Raw genomic sequence first — 16,526 nt, forward strand, 5'->3', positions numbered from 1 at the left:
TTTTTAAAAAAGTAACAAACAAATTTCTTACTAGTTTGTTACTGCTATGGTCTGAATGTTTGTATTCCCCAAATTTCATGTGTTGAAATCCTAACCTCCAAGGTAATGGTGTTGGGAGGTGGGGCCTTTGGGGGTGATTAGGTCATGAGGATGGAACTCTCATGAGTACGATTAGCGCCTTCATGAAGAACCCAGAGAGCTCCCTTCTCCCCATGTGAGGTTACAGGGAGAAGTGGGCTACCCACCAGGGAGTGCACCCTCACCATACACTGAATTTGCCAGCACCCCGACCTTGGACTTCTCAGCCTCTGGAACTGTGAGAAACAAATACATGTCATTTGTAAGCACCCAGTCTGTGGCATTTTGTCCCAGCAGCCCAAACAGACTAAGACAGCTGTTTACTCCATGCCTTGCCAGAGTCCTCAAATGTAAAAGACAGACTATGCATTTAAGGAAGAGAACATATTTCCCTGTCTCTTCCACATTTTCAAGTTCAGGAATAAAGTTTAGTCTCAATATGTATGGACTTTTACACGTGAAAGTACCACAAAATAGAGTTGGAAACTGAAGCTCCAAGAAGTGACCTTCTCGAATAAGGCTACGTAACTGCTAGACCTACTCATAAGTAGCAGAGCGAGGTGTCGGTCACAGATTATGCTTTTCCCGCCCTGGCACCTGACTGTACAAAAACGAACAGTTAACATCTACAGAGAACATTCTACGTAGAAGGCATAGGTCTTAGTACTTCGAATGATATATAATCTTTACCATTCGAAATAAAAAGCAAAAAACATGTTTAAACAAACCTACAACTAACAAAAATAGAAAAGCAAGAGTACTAAGTCAGCCTCTCAAAATTTCCCTCAAGCACCCTGAGGGCAGAAGAGAACTAAGGCAGGGGCACTCGACCCCGGGAATTCAGTGGATAGCCAGGAGCAGCCTGCAGGAAGTGCCAACGATCTTTGACTATTTTCACAGCTTTTCTTTAAAATTCACCTACATTTTACTTCAAAATAAATCTGCACTTGTTTGGCAATAAAATTGTCCTAAATAATTTGTCAAGTATCTTCTTCAAAAATCTTTCAGGAAACAACCATCGGAAGCAAGAGGTACATTGTTCAGCCCACAGGGCGCTGCCTCCTGACACAGCCAGCCCGTCAGCCGTGTGAGAGGCTGGGGCTGGGCCACTCCAGCCCTAGAAGCCTGAGCACAGCTCTGCCAGGGCCCGCCACCAATACACCTCTGAGAAACGTGGCCCAGAGGACCAGATGTCCCCCAAATTTGGGACCCGCCTGATGGCCACACGTGAGAAACAGGGCTGAGGGCTTACCCAGAGGCTCTGCGTCCTGGTCAGCTTTCCTGTGCACCATGGCTGGATACGTGACTGTTAGTTTGCTGTTGTGCTCCTTTCGGATAATTGACCGCCCGGTCCTAAACAGAAGGACAGTTGTGATTAAGGAGAGAAAAAACCCCAACAGGATATTTATTAACAGCTGTGAGTGACTAGCCAGAGCCCTGACACTCACTTGCAGTGGGGACATCGCTTAGCATTCATATGTGTCTTCCAGAAGTAAGCAATGAGTTTGCTCTTGCTCTCACAGACATTTTTCACCTGTTAAAAAAAGAGGCAAAGAGCCTTAGAGTGCTGTCTGAAGACAATCCAGTATGTATTCATTCTGTGATTTTCACCTTTTCTGAAAAACCAGAGGAAGCCACCAGCTTTCTTAAACAAAAATTTCCACAGAACCCTAACATAGCCAAGCTCTGCCAACTACTGAGTGACCTCTTCCCTTAACCCCCTCACTGATTACAGGTGAACAGGAATAGCAATCACCGCACTAAGCCGCTACTAAGATGAAGAGATCACGAATGCAGTGGGGAGCTTGGAACAAAGTAAGTACTTAATGAAGCTAGTTTCTCTTACTTTAATTTAAAACAAACCTCTCTGGAGGCAGCTGGTGTACCCTCCCAGCAGGGAGGACCTAGCCCCCTGGGATGGACCTCAGGGCTCAAGAAAAGCTTCCACAGTTAAGCTGCGTGAGAGGTTCTAGGTCCGGCTGCAAACCAGACCCACTCTGGCCTTGCCTCAGGCCACTTCACTCGGAGTCACTGGTGTGAAATTTGGGCATGAAGTGTATCTGATTTCCACTTCTGCAGGCTGCTTATCGGCATTATTTATTCACTGACCAAATTAATACTTACACAGATGCTATGCGGGAACAGGGAGAAGGAAGGTAGCTGTTTATAGTGTTACAAAGAGAAAGAAGAAAAGAACATAGACCTCATTCTCAAAGTGAGACTGTAAGTGATGACCTTGCTGGCCGTTTTCCCTAAACTACCTAATTTCATCTAATCTCAGCGGTCCTGTAGGCAGGCATTGAATAGGAGGATGCGGTGGCTCAGGAACAGTGATGCAGCCTGTAAGGTCACAGGATCACAGGAGGCAGAGCTGGGGTTCAAACCCAGGTCAACTACAGGAAACCCAAAGTGTACGTCAATGCCCGAGCTAACACCCGAGTGTTCCGGAAAGAGGCAGGATAACACACCTGTGAGCCTTGGGACCCCAAGAGGTTGTTCTGTATGATGTGGGTTGTATATTGCTCTAATTCTTCCTGGATTTCAAAGGCAGTAGGATCAGCATTTTCTTCCAGAAACTGGAAAACAAAGGAAAAAACATATCAAAGTAAAGCAAGTATACAATGAGCAGCACCCTGGGGCCAGCCTCCCCAAGAGGGGGTGAGTTTTGTTTGAGGGGAGAGAAGGAAACCTCATGGCTGCTGTGCTGCGTCCTCAAAACAGCGAGGCTGTTAAAAAAAAATCACACAAGAATATCCTGCTTCCAATAATGGTGGGCTAGATTATTCACACCAAACCTAAAACTGAAAAGAACCAAGGCAGAATAAAATGTTTTTCAGATGTTAAAGGTCTGAGACAGGACAGTGAGGAACATCAGGATCTCACTGAAGGGAAAAGAAGAATCTAAGAGGCCAAGGAGCAAGGGGCCCATGAACCCTGATGTGATGAGGGGCTCCACTCCAGGGCCACCCTCGGGGCAGTTACGTCCCTCTGGGGGGAGATCCAGACAGGCTTCCGTGATGCCCCCTGGAGCTGTGAGATGTGGCAGCACCAGCCTTGGGCTTCTTTCCCAATTTAGGAATTTCAAACTTTTCATTTTGGTGGCCTTAAACGATGAAGGGGCAAGAAATCAAAGCCTAGAGTTAGTGCAAGGACGGGAATCTTAACAGGGTACCTTCCCTCCCATATCCTACCCCACAAACTCAGGAAACCAGGAATCCAAAAGGGCTATGCCCTTGGGAACTAAACTGGCCCTTGAGCAGTGCCACCTGGATTCTAGTCACCCAGCAGTCCAGTGAGCCATCAGCTTGGAACCTGGACTACAATAGTCCCAGGCCACCAGGCTCACAGCAGAAGCAACAGAAGCCTCTTTGGATGAAGGCAGCATCATTCTAGGCCTCAGATTATTTCTACAAAGAATTAAATACAATGACAAACTGTCAAAAATAAGCACACAAGGACAGGAGAAGAGAGGGAGTTTCTGGGAACAGGGACAATATAACCTGACACTAAAAGCGAGCATGTGGGTGACAGCTACTTTTACCTATTTGTCAGACTGTATGTATGATTAATGCATTTCTGTGGTTTACAAAAAAAAAAAAAAAGATTCCTAAGTTAGAAGGCAAGAGTCACAAATGATTCTATGCCAACAATTTTGAAATTTTAGATGAAATGGACAAATTCCTACAAAAATACAACTTACTCTTGGTAAAGGTTTAAGAAAATCTCCCCATGCATTTCCCCCACCCCCACCTCTTTGGACCAGTGTGATGTGGCATTAACTGTTTAGTTCTGCAAACTTGATAGATGTGGAAATGTCAACTGTGTTATTAGGCAGCACTGCTAATGGCAAGAATGACCTCTACTGGTTAGACTGTACATGAACTAGGAAGACTATGAATGAACTATAAACACCTAGTGGGAAACCACAGCTCTGAATTTCCTGGTGCTAACTAGGCGTGTCCTTGAGGGTCTCTGGAAGCTGGGGCCACAGAACTGTCACAAAAGAAACTGATTCCTACTTGGGGCTGGGGCTTTTAGGCCAGGGTGGCACCAGGGTGGCTCCCGTGTCCACTAGTGTAACCTCACTCTTTTGCTCTGGACTTGGAGAACCAGAGAAGACTAGACTCTGGCTGGCTGCGAGAACACGCACTGCAGTGATGATACCACCCTGCTGGGCGACTGTGTCTCTGACAGCACTCGAACTCTTTCAGAGCACGTTGCAGAGAGTGAAGAGAGAGTTCCTGACCTCCTTTCACAAGGCCAGCCTAATCTAGATAGCCAAACTCAAAAGGACAATATGAGAAAGGGAATTTATGAACCAATGTCATTCATGATCAGAGGTGCAAAATCCTAAGCAAAATATAAGGAAATGAAATCCAGCAACATATTACAAAGGCAAATTATTGAGAACAAGGAATCCCAGGAATCCAATTTTAGTTTAACATGAGAAAAGGAATTGAGTAATTCACCATGTGATCTTGTTAGAAGAGAAAAATTATCTGAAACTTTCAGTAGGTAAAGAAAGAGTTTTTGATAAAATTCAACATTCAAGCATCTTAGCAAAATAGGAATAGAATAAAAGTTCCCTTAATCTGATAAAAAAAACTCTGTAATAAAGCTCAGCCAACATTATGCTTCCTGGTGAAATGTTGAACTGCTTCCCTGATGGCTTTTTAAATATAACTTATTTTTATATTGTCACAATCTCAAACTCACAGAAAAATTTCAAGTACCTATAACGAAGCTTTTGTCCTTGAACTACTTGAGAATAAGCTGCTGACCTGAAGGCTCATCATGCCCAGGCATTCAGGTGAACATTCCCTACAAATGGATACTCTCTACCATGACAATACAATGAATAAACACAGTGAATTAACACAGTAAGTTACTACCACCTAATCCTCGGACACTATTCAAGTTTTGCCAATTCTCTAACAATGTCCTTTATAGCAAAAAGACCCAGTTCAGAGCCACCTGCTGCACTTACTTGTCCTGTCTCTTTCTTCCCTTTCAGTAGCCCACTCTGACTTTAAAGACATGAGCACTTTGAAGAAATAAAGGTGAGTTAAATCTGGGTGGGACTGATGTCTCCTTGAGATCAGATTTGGCCTGGGCATCTTGAGCAGGCAAATTCTGAAGCTATCTATGCTCTTGTTCTTCTCACTGCACGCTCTCAGGCGGGGTATGATTTCAATCAGTCCCATTAGCTGACGTTCACTCTGGCTCCTTGAGTGAGGAGGTGACTGCCAGACTTCTCTACTGTAAGGTTACTCTTTCTGTCCTCTTCGTAATTAACAAAGATTATTTGTGTGGGAGAGGGGGTACTCTGAAACTTTCAGTTCATTCATTCATTTCTCTCAGTATGAACTCTTGAATTTCATGCATTCCCACTTTATTCACTGGGTTTTAACAGTATCATCATTTACTCTGATGCTCAAACCCAGACAGCTCCTGTGTCATTCTGACAAGTCACCATCATTCTTCAAGTACCTACTTGCTCTCTGGCACACGATATTGCAGGTTCATCTCGTACTTTCTGTATCAGTGCGGGAATCAGCCACTTATCCAAAGAGCTCTTTTAGTGCAGAATGGTATTTAGGAGCCAGACACAGGCACTGGATGTACTCATTGCTAAGACCACCGAAGACCCTCTCAGAGTCAGAACCAGGGAATATATGTGCACACACACACCTACCCTTCACACTATTACTTTCAAATCCACTCTAACATGACAGGATTAATTCTGGGTCTTCTCTCATTCATGTATTTGTAACTTCCTCCTCTGGCAGTATGAAATCTGACTGTCATTATCCTTACTATTTGTACTTATTTGATTAATCTCCCTCCCTATATACAGCCACTCTCCCATCACTGCCACCACCTCCTCCTGTTCACTACCCCTTCCTCCTCACTCTACTTGGGCTCTCATAGCCCACACCAGGCCATCCCACATGAGCACCTTCTTACCTGACTTGGCTGCTCACTTCCCGTGTCTTCGAATGCCTTCACTCTGAATGCACATTCTCCTCACTCTGTCTGGACACTGACATTCCACATTGGGCTGCCCATACATGCAGAGATGCTCTCTCCCCTTGAGTGCTTCTCTCATCTAGCCTGGACTCCAACAACCCACACCAGGCCACACCTCCAAGTACACTCCTATCAGCTCTGCCCACTTAAGGTTTTTAAGACAGAATTATTCAGGAAAGGGAAGAAGAGGGAAGATGAGAAGTTTCCCTCTGTGAGGAGAAACAAGGATGCATGGTGCCCCTTCGACACAGTAATGTAGATCCTAGCCACCAAAATGAGGTAAGAAAGAGAAACAGGGCATGTAAGGATTGGGAAGAAATAAAACGGCTGTCATTCACAGGCAATGACAGTGTTGAAAATCTAAAAGAATGTACAGATAAAGTATCAGAACTGATGAGATGTTTTTGCCAGGTTGTTGCACACAAAAATCAATATACAAAAATGAGCAGTATTTTCATCAACAGAAAATGAATTTTAAATAAGATATTTACAATAGTACCAGAAAATCTGATGCAATTATTAATCACATAGAAAAAAAAAAAGCTCTACAGAAGAGTTTGATTACTATCCAAGTTATCGTACTAAGGATCACTGAGAATACCTCAAAGACAGCTTTTACCTCCTAAGATGATGCAATACAAAGTATCCTATATCATGTAGGTTGTATTCTTACCAAAGTGTGAAATTAGAAAAGAAATAATCAGACAATTTCAGAATGTGAGAAAACCTACAAGTGTTAAGTTCTTCAAAAAAAAAAAACTCAACATCATATAAAAGAATTTTCTAAATTGAAACATCCTACATTAAAAGAGACCAAAGAGATGCATCTTGAGTCCAGGAAAAACAAAGTTCTCCAATGGGCAAAATGGTATTTCTATGTTGTTTTCATGAACATTTCTTCAATGAATCTATGGCTTCATGTTTTCACACCAGTGAGAAGATATAAGATCCAGCACTCTGGTGACGGTTCTTAGGGACAACACGCAAACAGCTGATTCCCAGCACTGGGCCTGCCCAGTTTCTGTGACAGCCACCACCCACCTACCCTGCTCAGAATTCTCTCCAGCTCGTACACTGCTTGCAGGGCTCCAACTTCCAGCACTCTCAGCTGGCAGACGAGGAGGTGAATCACAGCCCGAGGGCAAGTCAGCATGTGGCAGTTCAAACAGGAGCCCCGGAGCAACAAGTAGAGTTTCTGAGGAGAAGGAGTAGAAAGAAGCAGGACATTTAGAAAGAGATGGAGTAGCCAGGGCTATTTTCAATGCACTTCCAACTTTTTTTTTATTTTAAGGAGTCAGTTTGTTCCCTTAAGAATTCCTCTTCCCCTATGTATCTAGAAAGGTCTTTGTGACCCTAAGAACTTGATAGTTATTCCTCTACATGTTCTCTATGATTTCATTTTAATCCATTAAAATTTGAAATTTACTTTGGGTCTGAGGTAGGGAACTACCTTTATTTTATTTAACTAAGTACCGAATACCGAATTTAGCCATATATTTAACATTTAACTAAATACCTAATACTAGTCAAATATTTAATATTTAATTAAGACAATTCTCTTTCTTTGATATGATTAACAGGCAAAAACCATGTCCATGTATGCTATCACCTGTACAGCTTAAAACAAATCCTGGGGGCCAGGTAACCAAGTAGGACTCTACATGGGAGCTTCATTCTTAGCTCACCCTCGGGTCTTCTGGGCTTTGCTGCTCCTGCCACCAAGTGAGAGCCTACAAAGTCACCTGAAACCTGAGGGAGGCTTGCAGAACTCTACAGGTCCCTCTACTGCCAGGGTGGCTCCCCCTAGACTTCTGCAGGGTGTCAAGCTGCTGAAACAAACGGCACAGGGGATGGATGAATGCGCTCTTCCCCTCCTGTGAACAGAACCAACCTGTGGCTCTTCTCAAATGGAACCAAACTGACATTCACTTAGTTAGGGCTAGAGACCAAGCTGAATGTACTGAACTTGGCTCCTGCAGGTTTATAATCTCATAATAAAGAGCATTTTAACCCAAAGTGTCAGGAGCCAACATCCTCAGCCCCCTCTTGTGGGGAGGGCAGCCCCACAAATTCTACCAGCAGCCCTGAGACCCACGCATCCGGGGCGGTCTAGGGTAGAACGTACGTCGAAGAGAAGAGGATTATACACAGTGAGCGGGAGCTCGATGTGGCCCAGGTGGCCGGAGCAGTGGTTGAAGTCCTGCACGCAGGTAGAGCAGACCTCTTTGGAATCCGCAGGGCCCAGAGCTAAATCATATAGGCCGTTGACCGATGGGTTCCCCAAGCTGTCCAGGTACCGAGGGTTTGTGATGGATTTAACACTTAACTTCCTAAGGAGATAAAAAAGACCAAGGGAAAACTTAGGTTACTCAACTTCACAGTAAAGTGATGATTTAGTGTGTTTCCTCAGACACGCTGACAGCTCTGGAGCGCAGAATCTGTGTCTACTGTGCTCACTATTGCACTCAGCACGTAGCAATGAGACTGCACACAATACTTGCTCAATACATATATGCTGAATAAATAAGAGTGTCAAAAACAGACTTGGTGCAAATCTTGCACTAAGTATATTAGAAGACTTTTAAAAAGGAGTTAGCCCTGGCTGGTGTGGCTTAGTGGATTAAGCACTGGCCTGTGAACCAAAGGGTCGCTGCTTCTATTTCCAGGCAGGGCACATGCCTGGGTTGCGGGCTGAGAGGCAACCCACTGATGTTTCTCTCACACACTGATGTTTCCCTACCTCTCCTTCTCCCTTCCACTCCCTCTAAAAATAAATAAATAAAACCATTAAAAATTTTTTTTCTTAAAGCCCCGGCCAGGTAGCTCAGTTGGCTGGAGCATCATCCAGATATGCCAAGGTTGCAGGTTCAATCCCGGGTCAGGGCACATACGACAACCAACCAATGAATTCACAAATAAGCAGAACGACAAATCGATGTTTCTCTCTTTCTCAAAACAATTAAACAAATCAAATGCTTTGCAAGCAGTGCTTGGTCTTGATCTTAACCCTCTGAGACAGGCATCACTACATGCATTTCCCAGAGGGGGACACCAGCAGGCTCTGGGCAGCTTGGTGATCTAACCCAGGTGACAGCCAACCCAGGCAAGGGGGGAGGCGAAAGGGCTGGGGAACAGGAGAGTACCGGCCAGACAAAATCTAAAGCTCACAAGTTCAGTAAAGGGAAGGTGACTCAATAATCCCTGTGCAGTAAATTGAGGCACAGTAAATACAAACATGCAAACCTTTGAGAACTATAACCTGCTTTATTAGAGATTTCATCACAGTATTTTACGTTTGGTTTAAAGAAGGCACCCACAGGATGCCTAACTTCTTTGACCAAAATCACACTCATGCCAAGTTTGCTTTTTCACATTCTTTTTTTCTGATTTAGAAAATAAAGGCATGGACAAAGAAATCATCCAAAGCTCACAACCTAGACAACATTCATGGGCTTTTTTTCTGTGGGTACATTTTAAAGAAGTGTTAACTGGGATCATCTGGTATTTTTAACATTGCTTGTGTCCACTGTTATTTAACATTAAATGAATGTTTTACATCACTAAAAATTCTTTGGGAACATAATTCTTAAGAGTTGCAAAATCTTTCATTACAAGGCAATTATATAATTCATTTACCCAAACTCTATTATAAGCTTATAATACCTATCTATGCAAAGATTTTTGCATAGGAATAATTCAACCTTTTATTTCCTAAAAATATAATAATTTCTTCAGTGGCATGGAAAACATGAACCAAACGAGGCTGCAAGGTTTGCACTGCAGAAACGGCAGGGTGACAGCAGGCTGTCTTATAGTAGGTCAGCACTGAATCTTTGTACTTAAAAATCTTTCCCAATGTAAGAGGCGGGGAAATGCTACCCAATTGTCATCTTAATTAACTTTTTATTCAGGTATTTCTTTTTTTTTAAAGCTGTTTCAGTCATTTACTTATTTTCTAAATTAAAACCTTAAATTTTTTCATTATTGCTCTACATGAGCTCCTCCCACACGATGACACTAATCTTTTACTAACATGGTGGCAAATATTTTCCCTAGTTTATAACTTACCTTTTTTCATTATTCATACACGGTTTATAAATTCTTTAACATTACTTCTCGGCCTTTTGGCTAAGATCAAGTGTAGTATCTGTTCTTACCAGTTTAATGTATGTAAATTCTTTAACAGCTTTGTTGAGAGACACCTCACGTACCATACCGTGCATCCATTTAAGTGCACACTCAGCATTTTTTCAGTGTACCCACAGTCATGCAGGCACAACCACAATCGATTTTAGATTTCCACAGCCAGTACCCAGGAGCAGTCACTCTCCATCCTTTCCTCCTCCCTCATCAGTCCTGGGCAATGACTCATCTACTTTTCGTCTCCTTAGATTTGCCTATTTTGGAAATTTCACATAAATGGATCATAAAATATGTGGTCCTTTGTAACTAGCTTCTTTTTATTTGCACGTTTTTAAGGTTCATCCATGTTGTATGATTCTGTACTTCTTTAAAATTGCCAAGTAATAGTTCACTGTATTGACTTGCCATATTTTATTTATCCATCCACCAGCTGATGGACATTTGGGTTAGTTCTACCCTTTGGCTATTATGAATAATAACAATAAGAACATGGCAGACAAGTTTTTGTGTGGATATATATTTTCCATTCCATTTAGATATACGCCTAGGAGTAGAAGTGCTGGGTCACATGATCACTGTATGTTTAACTTTTTGAGGAACTGCCCAACTGTTTGCCAAAGCAGCTGTACCATTGTGCATTCCCCCTGGCAGTGCACAGTGACTCTGATTTCCCCACATCCCACCACCACTTTCTGCTATCCGACCTTTTGATTCTGGCCACCCTAGTCAGTGTGATGAAGTATCTCTCTGTGGTTTTGATTTGCATTTCCCTGATGAATAATTATGTTGAGCATTTTTTCTTGCACCTATTGAACATCCTCTTTGGAAAAATGTGTATTCAAAAACTTTACCCATTTTTTTAACTGGGTTATTTACCTTTTTATCACTGAATTGTAAGAAAACTTTATGTATTCTGTATACTAGTCTTTTCTCAGATATATATTTGTAAATATTTTCTCTCATCTTTGTTTGCGTAGTTTAAATGTTTCAATGAATTTAAAATTTTTTAATGAGAAGTTCTTGTCTATGGTGCTTTCTTCCACTACCTATAGGCTAAGTCCTTCTCCTTCAGATCTGTATAAACATTCACCGGTGTTCCCTTCTCATTCATTTTACACTGAGCTCCAAAACTTGACTGGAATTTATAAATAAGGAAAACATTTACTGTGTAAGGCAAATGCAAACAATTAGGCCTTAGTGCAAAGTCTTTCACCACTATCTATCACGTTCTTTCCATCTTGTTCTGTAAGTTGGTACTTCACTTTCCTTGCCCAGAACCTACAAGATGGAAAAAGAGTGGTCAGGTGAAGACAGCACAGACCTATGCTAACTGGAGGAAGACTTACATCCTACACTTATAAAGGCAACACGAATGGCTCACACCCAAAACTGAATGAATTTTTTGTCCTCATCCTCAGTCTTTCTCTGTGGTGAGGCAGACTTTGGCTCTCAGAAGATAACTAGGGTGTAGACAGTCTCCAAGATATCACACACCCAAACTAACAACTTCCCTGACGTTAGGAAGGCTGTTGTCAGTCTTTTTGCTGCCCCTGGTACTACCATCACACCTGGGCGCCTGGCAGAACAGGAGGAGCACTTAGAAAAAACATGTTTGGGGGTGAGAACATCTGCTCCCACCTAGGAGAGAGTACAGGGGAGTGGGTTTTCCAGAACACTGGGAAGCTAGCAGCAGTCACTGATCAGGAAACCTGGGTACTGACCACACTCTCCTGCTTTAATCATCCTGCGAGTGAGGCCTAACGGGTAGAAGAGGCCCCTACCACACAGACATTCCCTTTCATGAAGCCTGAAGACACTGTTAAGTTCAACGGTGACTTATGAACTGAGTGTAAAATGATGGTGGTGCCTCAAGAACTAAGAACAGACCCAGAAGACCCTACTTTGCATGACCAGTGTCACTCTTGAGGGACAAGGGAGGCTACATGGAGACTTGTTGACGTGGCTCTTGTCTGCATGGTTACTTTGCTGCAAGTAAGCTAATGACATGAGAACTCCATGTTGTATGTGTGGTCTCTTACCCCAATCCTGAAGCCCACTTGCAACCTTGAACTGGATAACCTTGGACAAACTGCTTAGCTTTATTCTCACCTAAAAATTTTCCAATGCCGCAGCTTAATTACGGTGATCGGAAGGTAATGCATATAAAATACAGTGCTTGGAACGAAGGCTGTCTCTCTTCCGGGGAAAAGGAGAAAGTAAAGTGCCTCCAACCGTGGCAGGAATGGGATGGAGAGGACGGGTAACTAGCAAGGATTGCACTGAAGAGAACAGAGCTTGAGACTAAGACTCGGGTTTGACCTTACCTGCTTCCTAGAGTCACTTTATTCTCTGGACCTGAATTTCCTCTCGTAACTGCAGACACCTCCACAAATGGCTGCAATAAGAACTGAAAGTGCCAAGTGCTGAATAGATGGCTCCCTCATCCACTCATGCGTGAGCCTGACAAGTATATCTACTGAATGCTTACTAAGTGCCAGACACACTTTTGCTGGAAAAACAGACAAGGGTCTCTGTAGTCAGGGGCCTTACATTCTATTGGAGAAAGACAGGCCGACAAAAGCCAAAATAAGTAGACAGTCTGTTAAATGGCAGAAAGTGGAAAAAAGTAAAGCAGGAAAGGGGAAGGATGACAGGGTGGGCCAGTAGTCAGGGAAGCTCATACTAAGAAGGATGTACTATACTTGAGTAAAGGCCTGAAAAAGATGAGGGAGTAAGTCATGCAGTCACCTGGGCAGAAGGCTTTAAAACAGTAGGGAGTAGAAAGCAGTAGGGAAGCAGTAGAGAGTAGAAAGGTCCTGGGGTGGATGTGTGTCTACAGTGCTCTGAGAACAGCAAGGAAGCCAGGATGGCAGGAATAGAGGTGAGTTCAGAGAAGTAGCAGTGGCCAGAATGGCCTTCCAGGCCATTTTAAGGTCTTGGCTTTTCCTCCAAGCAAGATGGAAAGCTATTAGAAATTAGCACAATAAAAGGTGTCATAATTATTGAAATTTCTCAACCCTAAACACACATTAAGTCTGCAACGTTCATAATGGGTATAAATATGCTCATGCAGTTTCTCGTATGAAAGCTCCACAATTTTTTTTCTTTTTTTAATTCAAGCAACCTAAAACACTTTGCTTTTGGATGAAATTGTACTGATGGCTGGTGATGATATCACAACAATTTCTGGGCTAGCATACTATTCCCAAAGTTACCAGAGTTGGTGCTTAGGAGTTTATTTATCCACTTACTCAACCAGAGTTGAGGGTATAAGAAAGGAATGAGACACACAGGAAGCTCAAGGATAGTAGAGGGAGACAGAAATATGAAGAGCACAAAAAGTGACTGAAGCATCATGATAAACAACTGTACATGAGGTTGAGCCAAACTTTAAGAGTAGCAGAGATACTCTGGGTCTGCTGGGGGTGGAGGAAAGAGACAGATGGAAGCACAGGACACTGTATGCTGAGAAAACAGTCTGTCAAGAGGTCCAGATGTTGAAAACTGATGGCAGATTTTGGAATGTGCAAATGGTTTAGTATGCCTAGGGCTAGGGGATGGATAATGTTACAGCTAAAATCTGCAATGGCCTCATCATAAGAAAACCTGTAGGCTAAGCTAATAAATAACCCTTTACCTGAGCAAAATGTAGAGCTTCTGGATGCATTTACGGGTGACATATTCATATTTTAAGAAGCATGGTCACATTTACACTTTGGGAGAGTAATTTTGACAGTTATATGAAAGATGAATTGGACAGGTGTAAGATAGAAAGAAAAGTTTTTAAACAAGAGATAAGGGTGTGATCAAAGGTAGTAGCAGTAGTGATGAAAGGGGGGTACAAATAGTTACATAGGTGACACACAGTAAGAGTCCAACAAATAAATGAGCTGTCAGGAAAGATAGGTCGTGAATTACTTTCCAGTCACAAAATACTAGTGACCATTTTGCACTAGACTAGGTACCCTTTTGGAGGGGCTTTTGGCATATGAGTTTAAGATCTCTGTGTTACATTCAAATAGAAATATCCAGAAAACAGCTGAATAAATGAGTCTGAAAATCAGACAAAGAAATTTTGGCTGGAGACTTAAATTTGAGAACATCAATTATGAAAGTGGTGAAACTGTCATGAAACCAAAGGGATGACATTTAAGTCAAGAGAGGCAGTGCGTCCAGAACAAAAGCTCAAGGAACACCAAGATTTAAAGAAAAGAGGAATCAGCTAAGGAGCTTGAAACACATTCGAATACAAATCATGAGTGCAATGACTTTGTTCACCAATGAGTCATCAACGCATAGCATACTGCCTGACAAAAACTGAAAGATCAATAAATATTAGTGGGTTGATAAACTGATCGAGTAAGGAAGAAGTACTTATCACAGAAACAGAAGAACCTGAAGACAATCAGATTCTGGAAGAGAGGAAAGTTTCAAGGGTGTGGTCAAGACTGTCAAATGCTAAGGTGATCAAAATGAGGACTAGAGTCCCCTCGAGTTAGTAACTAGGCGGAAAATTTAGGGGTTCCTAGCAATGAGAAGCTGTGGCCTGGCCTGAGTCGTGAAGGACCATTATTTTATAGACAAGAGACTAATTATATGCTTAACTAGCCATTTCAGAGACACTACAGTAACTCCACAAACGCTGGTTAATTAACGAGAAGACTGGCGGATTATAACACTGCAATCTGGACATCTTCTCCCCAGCGCAAACTTTTTCGCAACCCCACCGGGTTCTAGGTAGTGCAGGCCAGCTGGACGTTCCTGGAACTACCGGTCCCAGCAGGCCACGCGCACGACAGCCATGGACTCAGAGAATAAACTGGATGCAAGACCTTTCGGGAATAGTAGTTTATAGGGGCGCCGAACCAAGGAGACAAGTCCCGCACGATTCCCACCAACTACTTACTTGAGCTCTTCGGCCGAATACATGCCAAAGGAAATGCCCTGCAGCCGCCGCCAGGGCATGTTTTTTGAGCCCAACATCCTCCAGGTCAGTTTCGAGTTCTAACGCCCAAAGAGAAGCTCCAAACACTACCACTAAACCCTTTAGATAGCCCACAAACTCTCAATCTCCACGTGATTTAAACTGCACTTGCGCGCGCGAAATGCTCGCTGGGATGAGATTTACGTGGACGAGACCATTTCCTCTCTTGGGGGGGAGGAAGATAATGTCACGACTCTCACTAGCCCTCTTATTGTGAAAACAATCGAAGATATGTGGCATTAAAATTATCGTTTTAGAAAATTTCTTCGAGGAAATGGAAGCGTATTGAGCGTTTAACTTTCGTGATGAAGTTAAACCATGAGCTTGTAATCTATTTTATGATTGTTTCGCCTTGTTCCGTCTCAACCAATAGCCGAGCTATTCCCGCCCACCTCCCCCCCTCGCACCCCGGCATTGGTGAACCAGTAGGTGGAAGGCATGCTTTCCCAACATCCAGTGCGAAGAGCCAAAAATGGCGGCAGCGGCATCGGCTCGCTGTCTGGGGGTCCGCTGCAGGCTTCCCCTACCGCTGACGAGTCGGCGGGCAAGTCCACTTGGACGGGCCCGTAGTTGCAGGTGAGAGAAGCTTAGGGAACTCACGAGGAAGACCCACGTGTCAACCTAGTCCTGTATATATCCCCTTTTCCCCCGAAAGCTGCGGAACAAGCACAGTGCTGTGTAATGCGCATGCGCCTTGTAGCCGCGCGCTCCGGGACCCCAAGGTGTGCGTGCTTGTTAAGAGAGCGAAACGCGTTTATTAGGAAGATATTTATTGGTTGGCTGGCCTACCCAGGAATTAGAACTGTCGACCAGACTAGGATCCTCTCGAGGACCCAGCACTGAAGTTAGTGTGGCTGTTAGCAATTCCAGTTTTGTAAAATAATTTTTTGCTTTCATTTTCACCAATCAAGAGGGACTCTTAAGTCTTATCCAAGGTAAAGATGGTTGATGAACGCCACCCCTTTTTGTCCCTTTCAGGCTCCCGCCCGCTGTAATTTAATTTAGGACATCTCAGAATTTAATCGTTGTCAAAGATAGTTGTGATCTGTGAGTCCTGATGTCATAAGAAACAGCATGATTTGAAAGAGTTGATCCCTGGTAGAGAGAGATTGTTAAAAAAAAAAAAAGTCTTCATAGTTTTTTGAATGATACCAATGCCACTTAAGAAGGCAATACACAAGGTAGTAGTGCACATTATCTGTGGTATAGTGACGGTTTTTTAATGTGGTCAGAAAAATCTTAAAACTCAATCGTGGGTCAGTGATTCTGTGTTTTGGATTTTCAAAAAATA

The 16,526-nt window shown here is 43.1% G+C and overlaps 2 protein-coding genes and 1 pseudogene across 4 annotated transcripts in view; 2 read left to right on the forward strand and 1 right to left on the reverse strand.

The window, feature by feature from the left end:
* Positions 1-15,234, reverse strand: part of POLR1A (RNA polymerase I subunit A) — an 88,059-nt gene extending 72,825 nt beyond the window's left edge. Inside the window, 6 exon segments of the mRNA XM_028515349.2 lie at positions 1,331-1,431; positions 1,527-1,612; positions 2,547-2,654; positions 7,154-7,303; positions 8,234-8,438; positions 15,158-15,234. Coding sequence (XP_028371150.1) covers positions 1,331-1,431; positions 1,527-1,612; positions 2,547-2,654; positions 7,154-7,303; positions 8,234-8,438; positions 15,158-15,234 — 727 coding nt within the window.
* Positions 10,217-10,315, forward strand: LOC114501250 (annotated as a pseudogene).
* A 419-nt stretch (positions 15,235-15,653) lies between the features above and the next one.
* Positions 15,654-16,526, forward strand: part of PTCD3 (pentatricopeptide repeat domain 3) — a 29,185-nt gene continuing 28,312 nt past the window's right edge. Inside the window, exon 1 of one of the 3 annotated variants that reach the window (XM_028517234.2) lies at positions 15,654-15,811. In XM_028517234.2, the coding sequence (XP_028373035.1) occupies positions 15,708-15,811 (104 nt within the window). In that variant the 5' untranslated portion in view covers positions 15,654-15,707. Of the gene's footprint in view, positions 15,812-15,907; positions 15,958-16,526 lie in introns of those variants that run through there. The other 2 variants (XR_004903752.1, XM_036028250.1) reach the window with 2 other exon arrangements.

Source organism: Phyllostomus discolor, chromosome 6 (assembly GCF_004126475.2).
Source record: "Phyllostomus discolor isolate MPI-MPIP mPhyDis1 chromosome 6, mPhyDis1.pri.v3, whole genome shotgun sequence".
Classification (NCBI taxonomy): Eukaryota; Metazoa; Chordata; class Mammalia; order Chiroptera; family Phyllostomidae; genus Phyllostomus; species Phyllostomus discolor.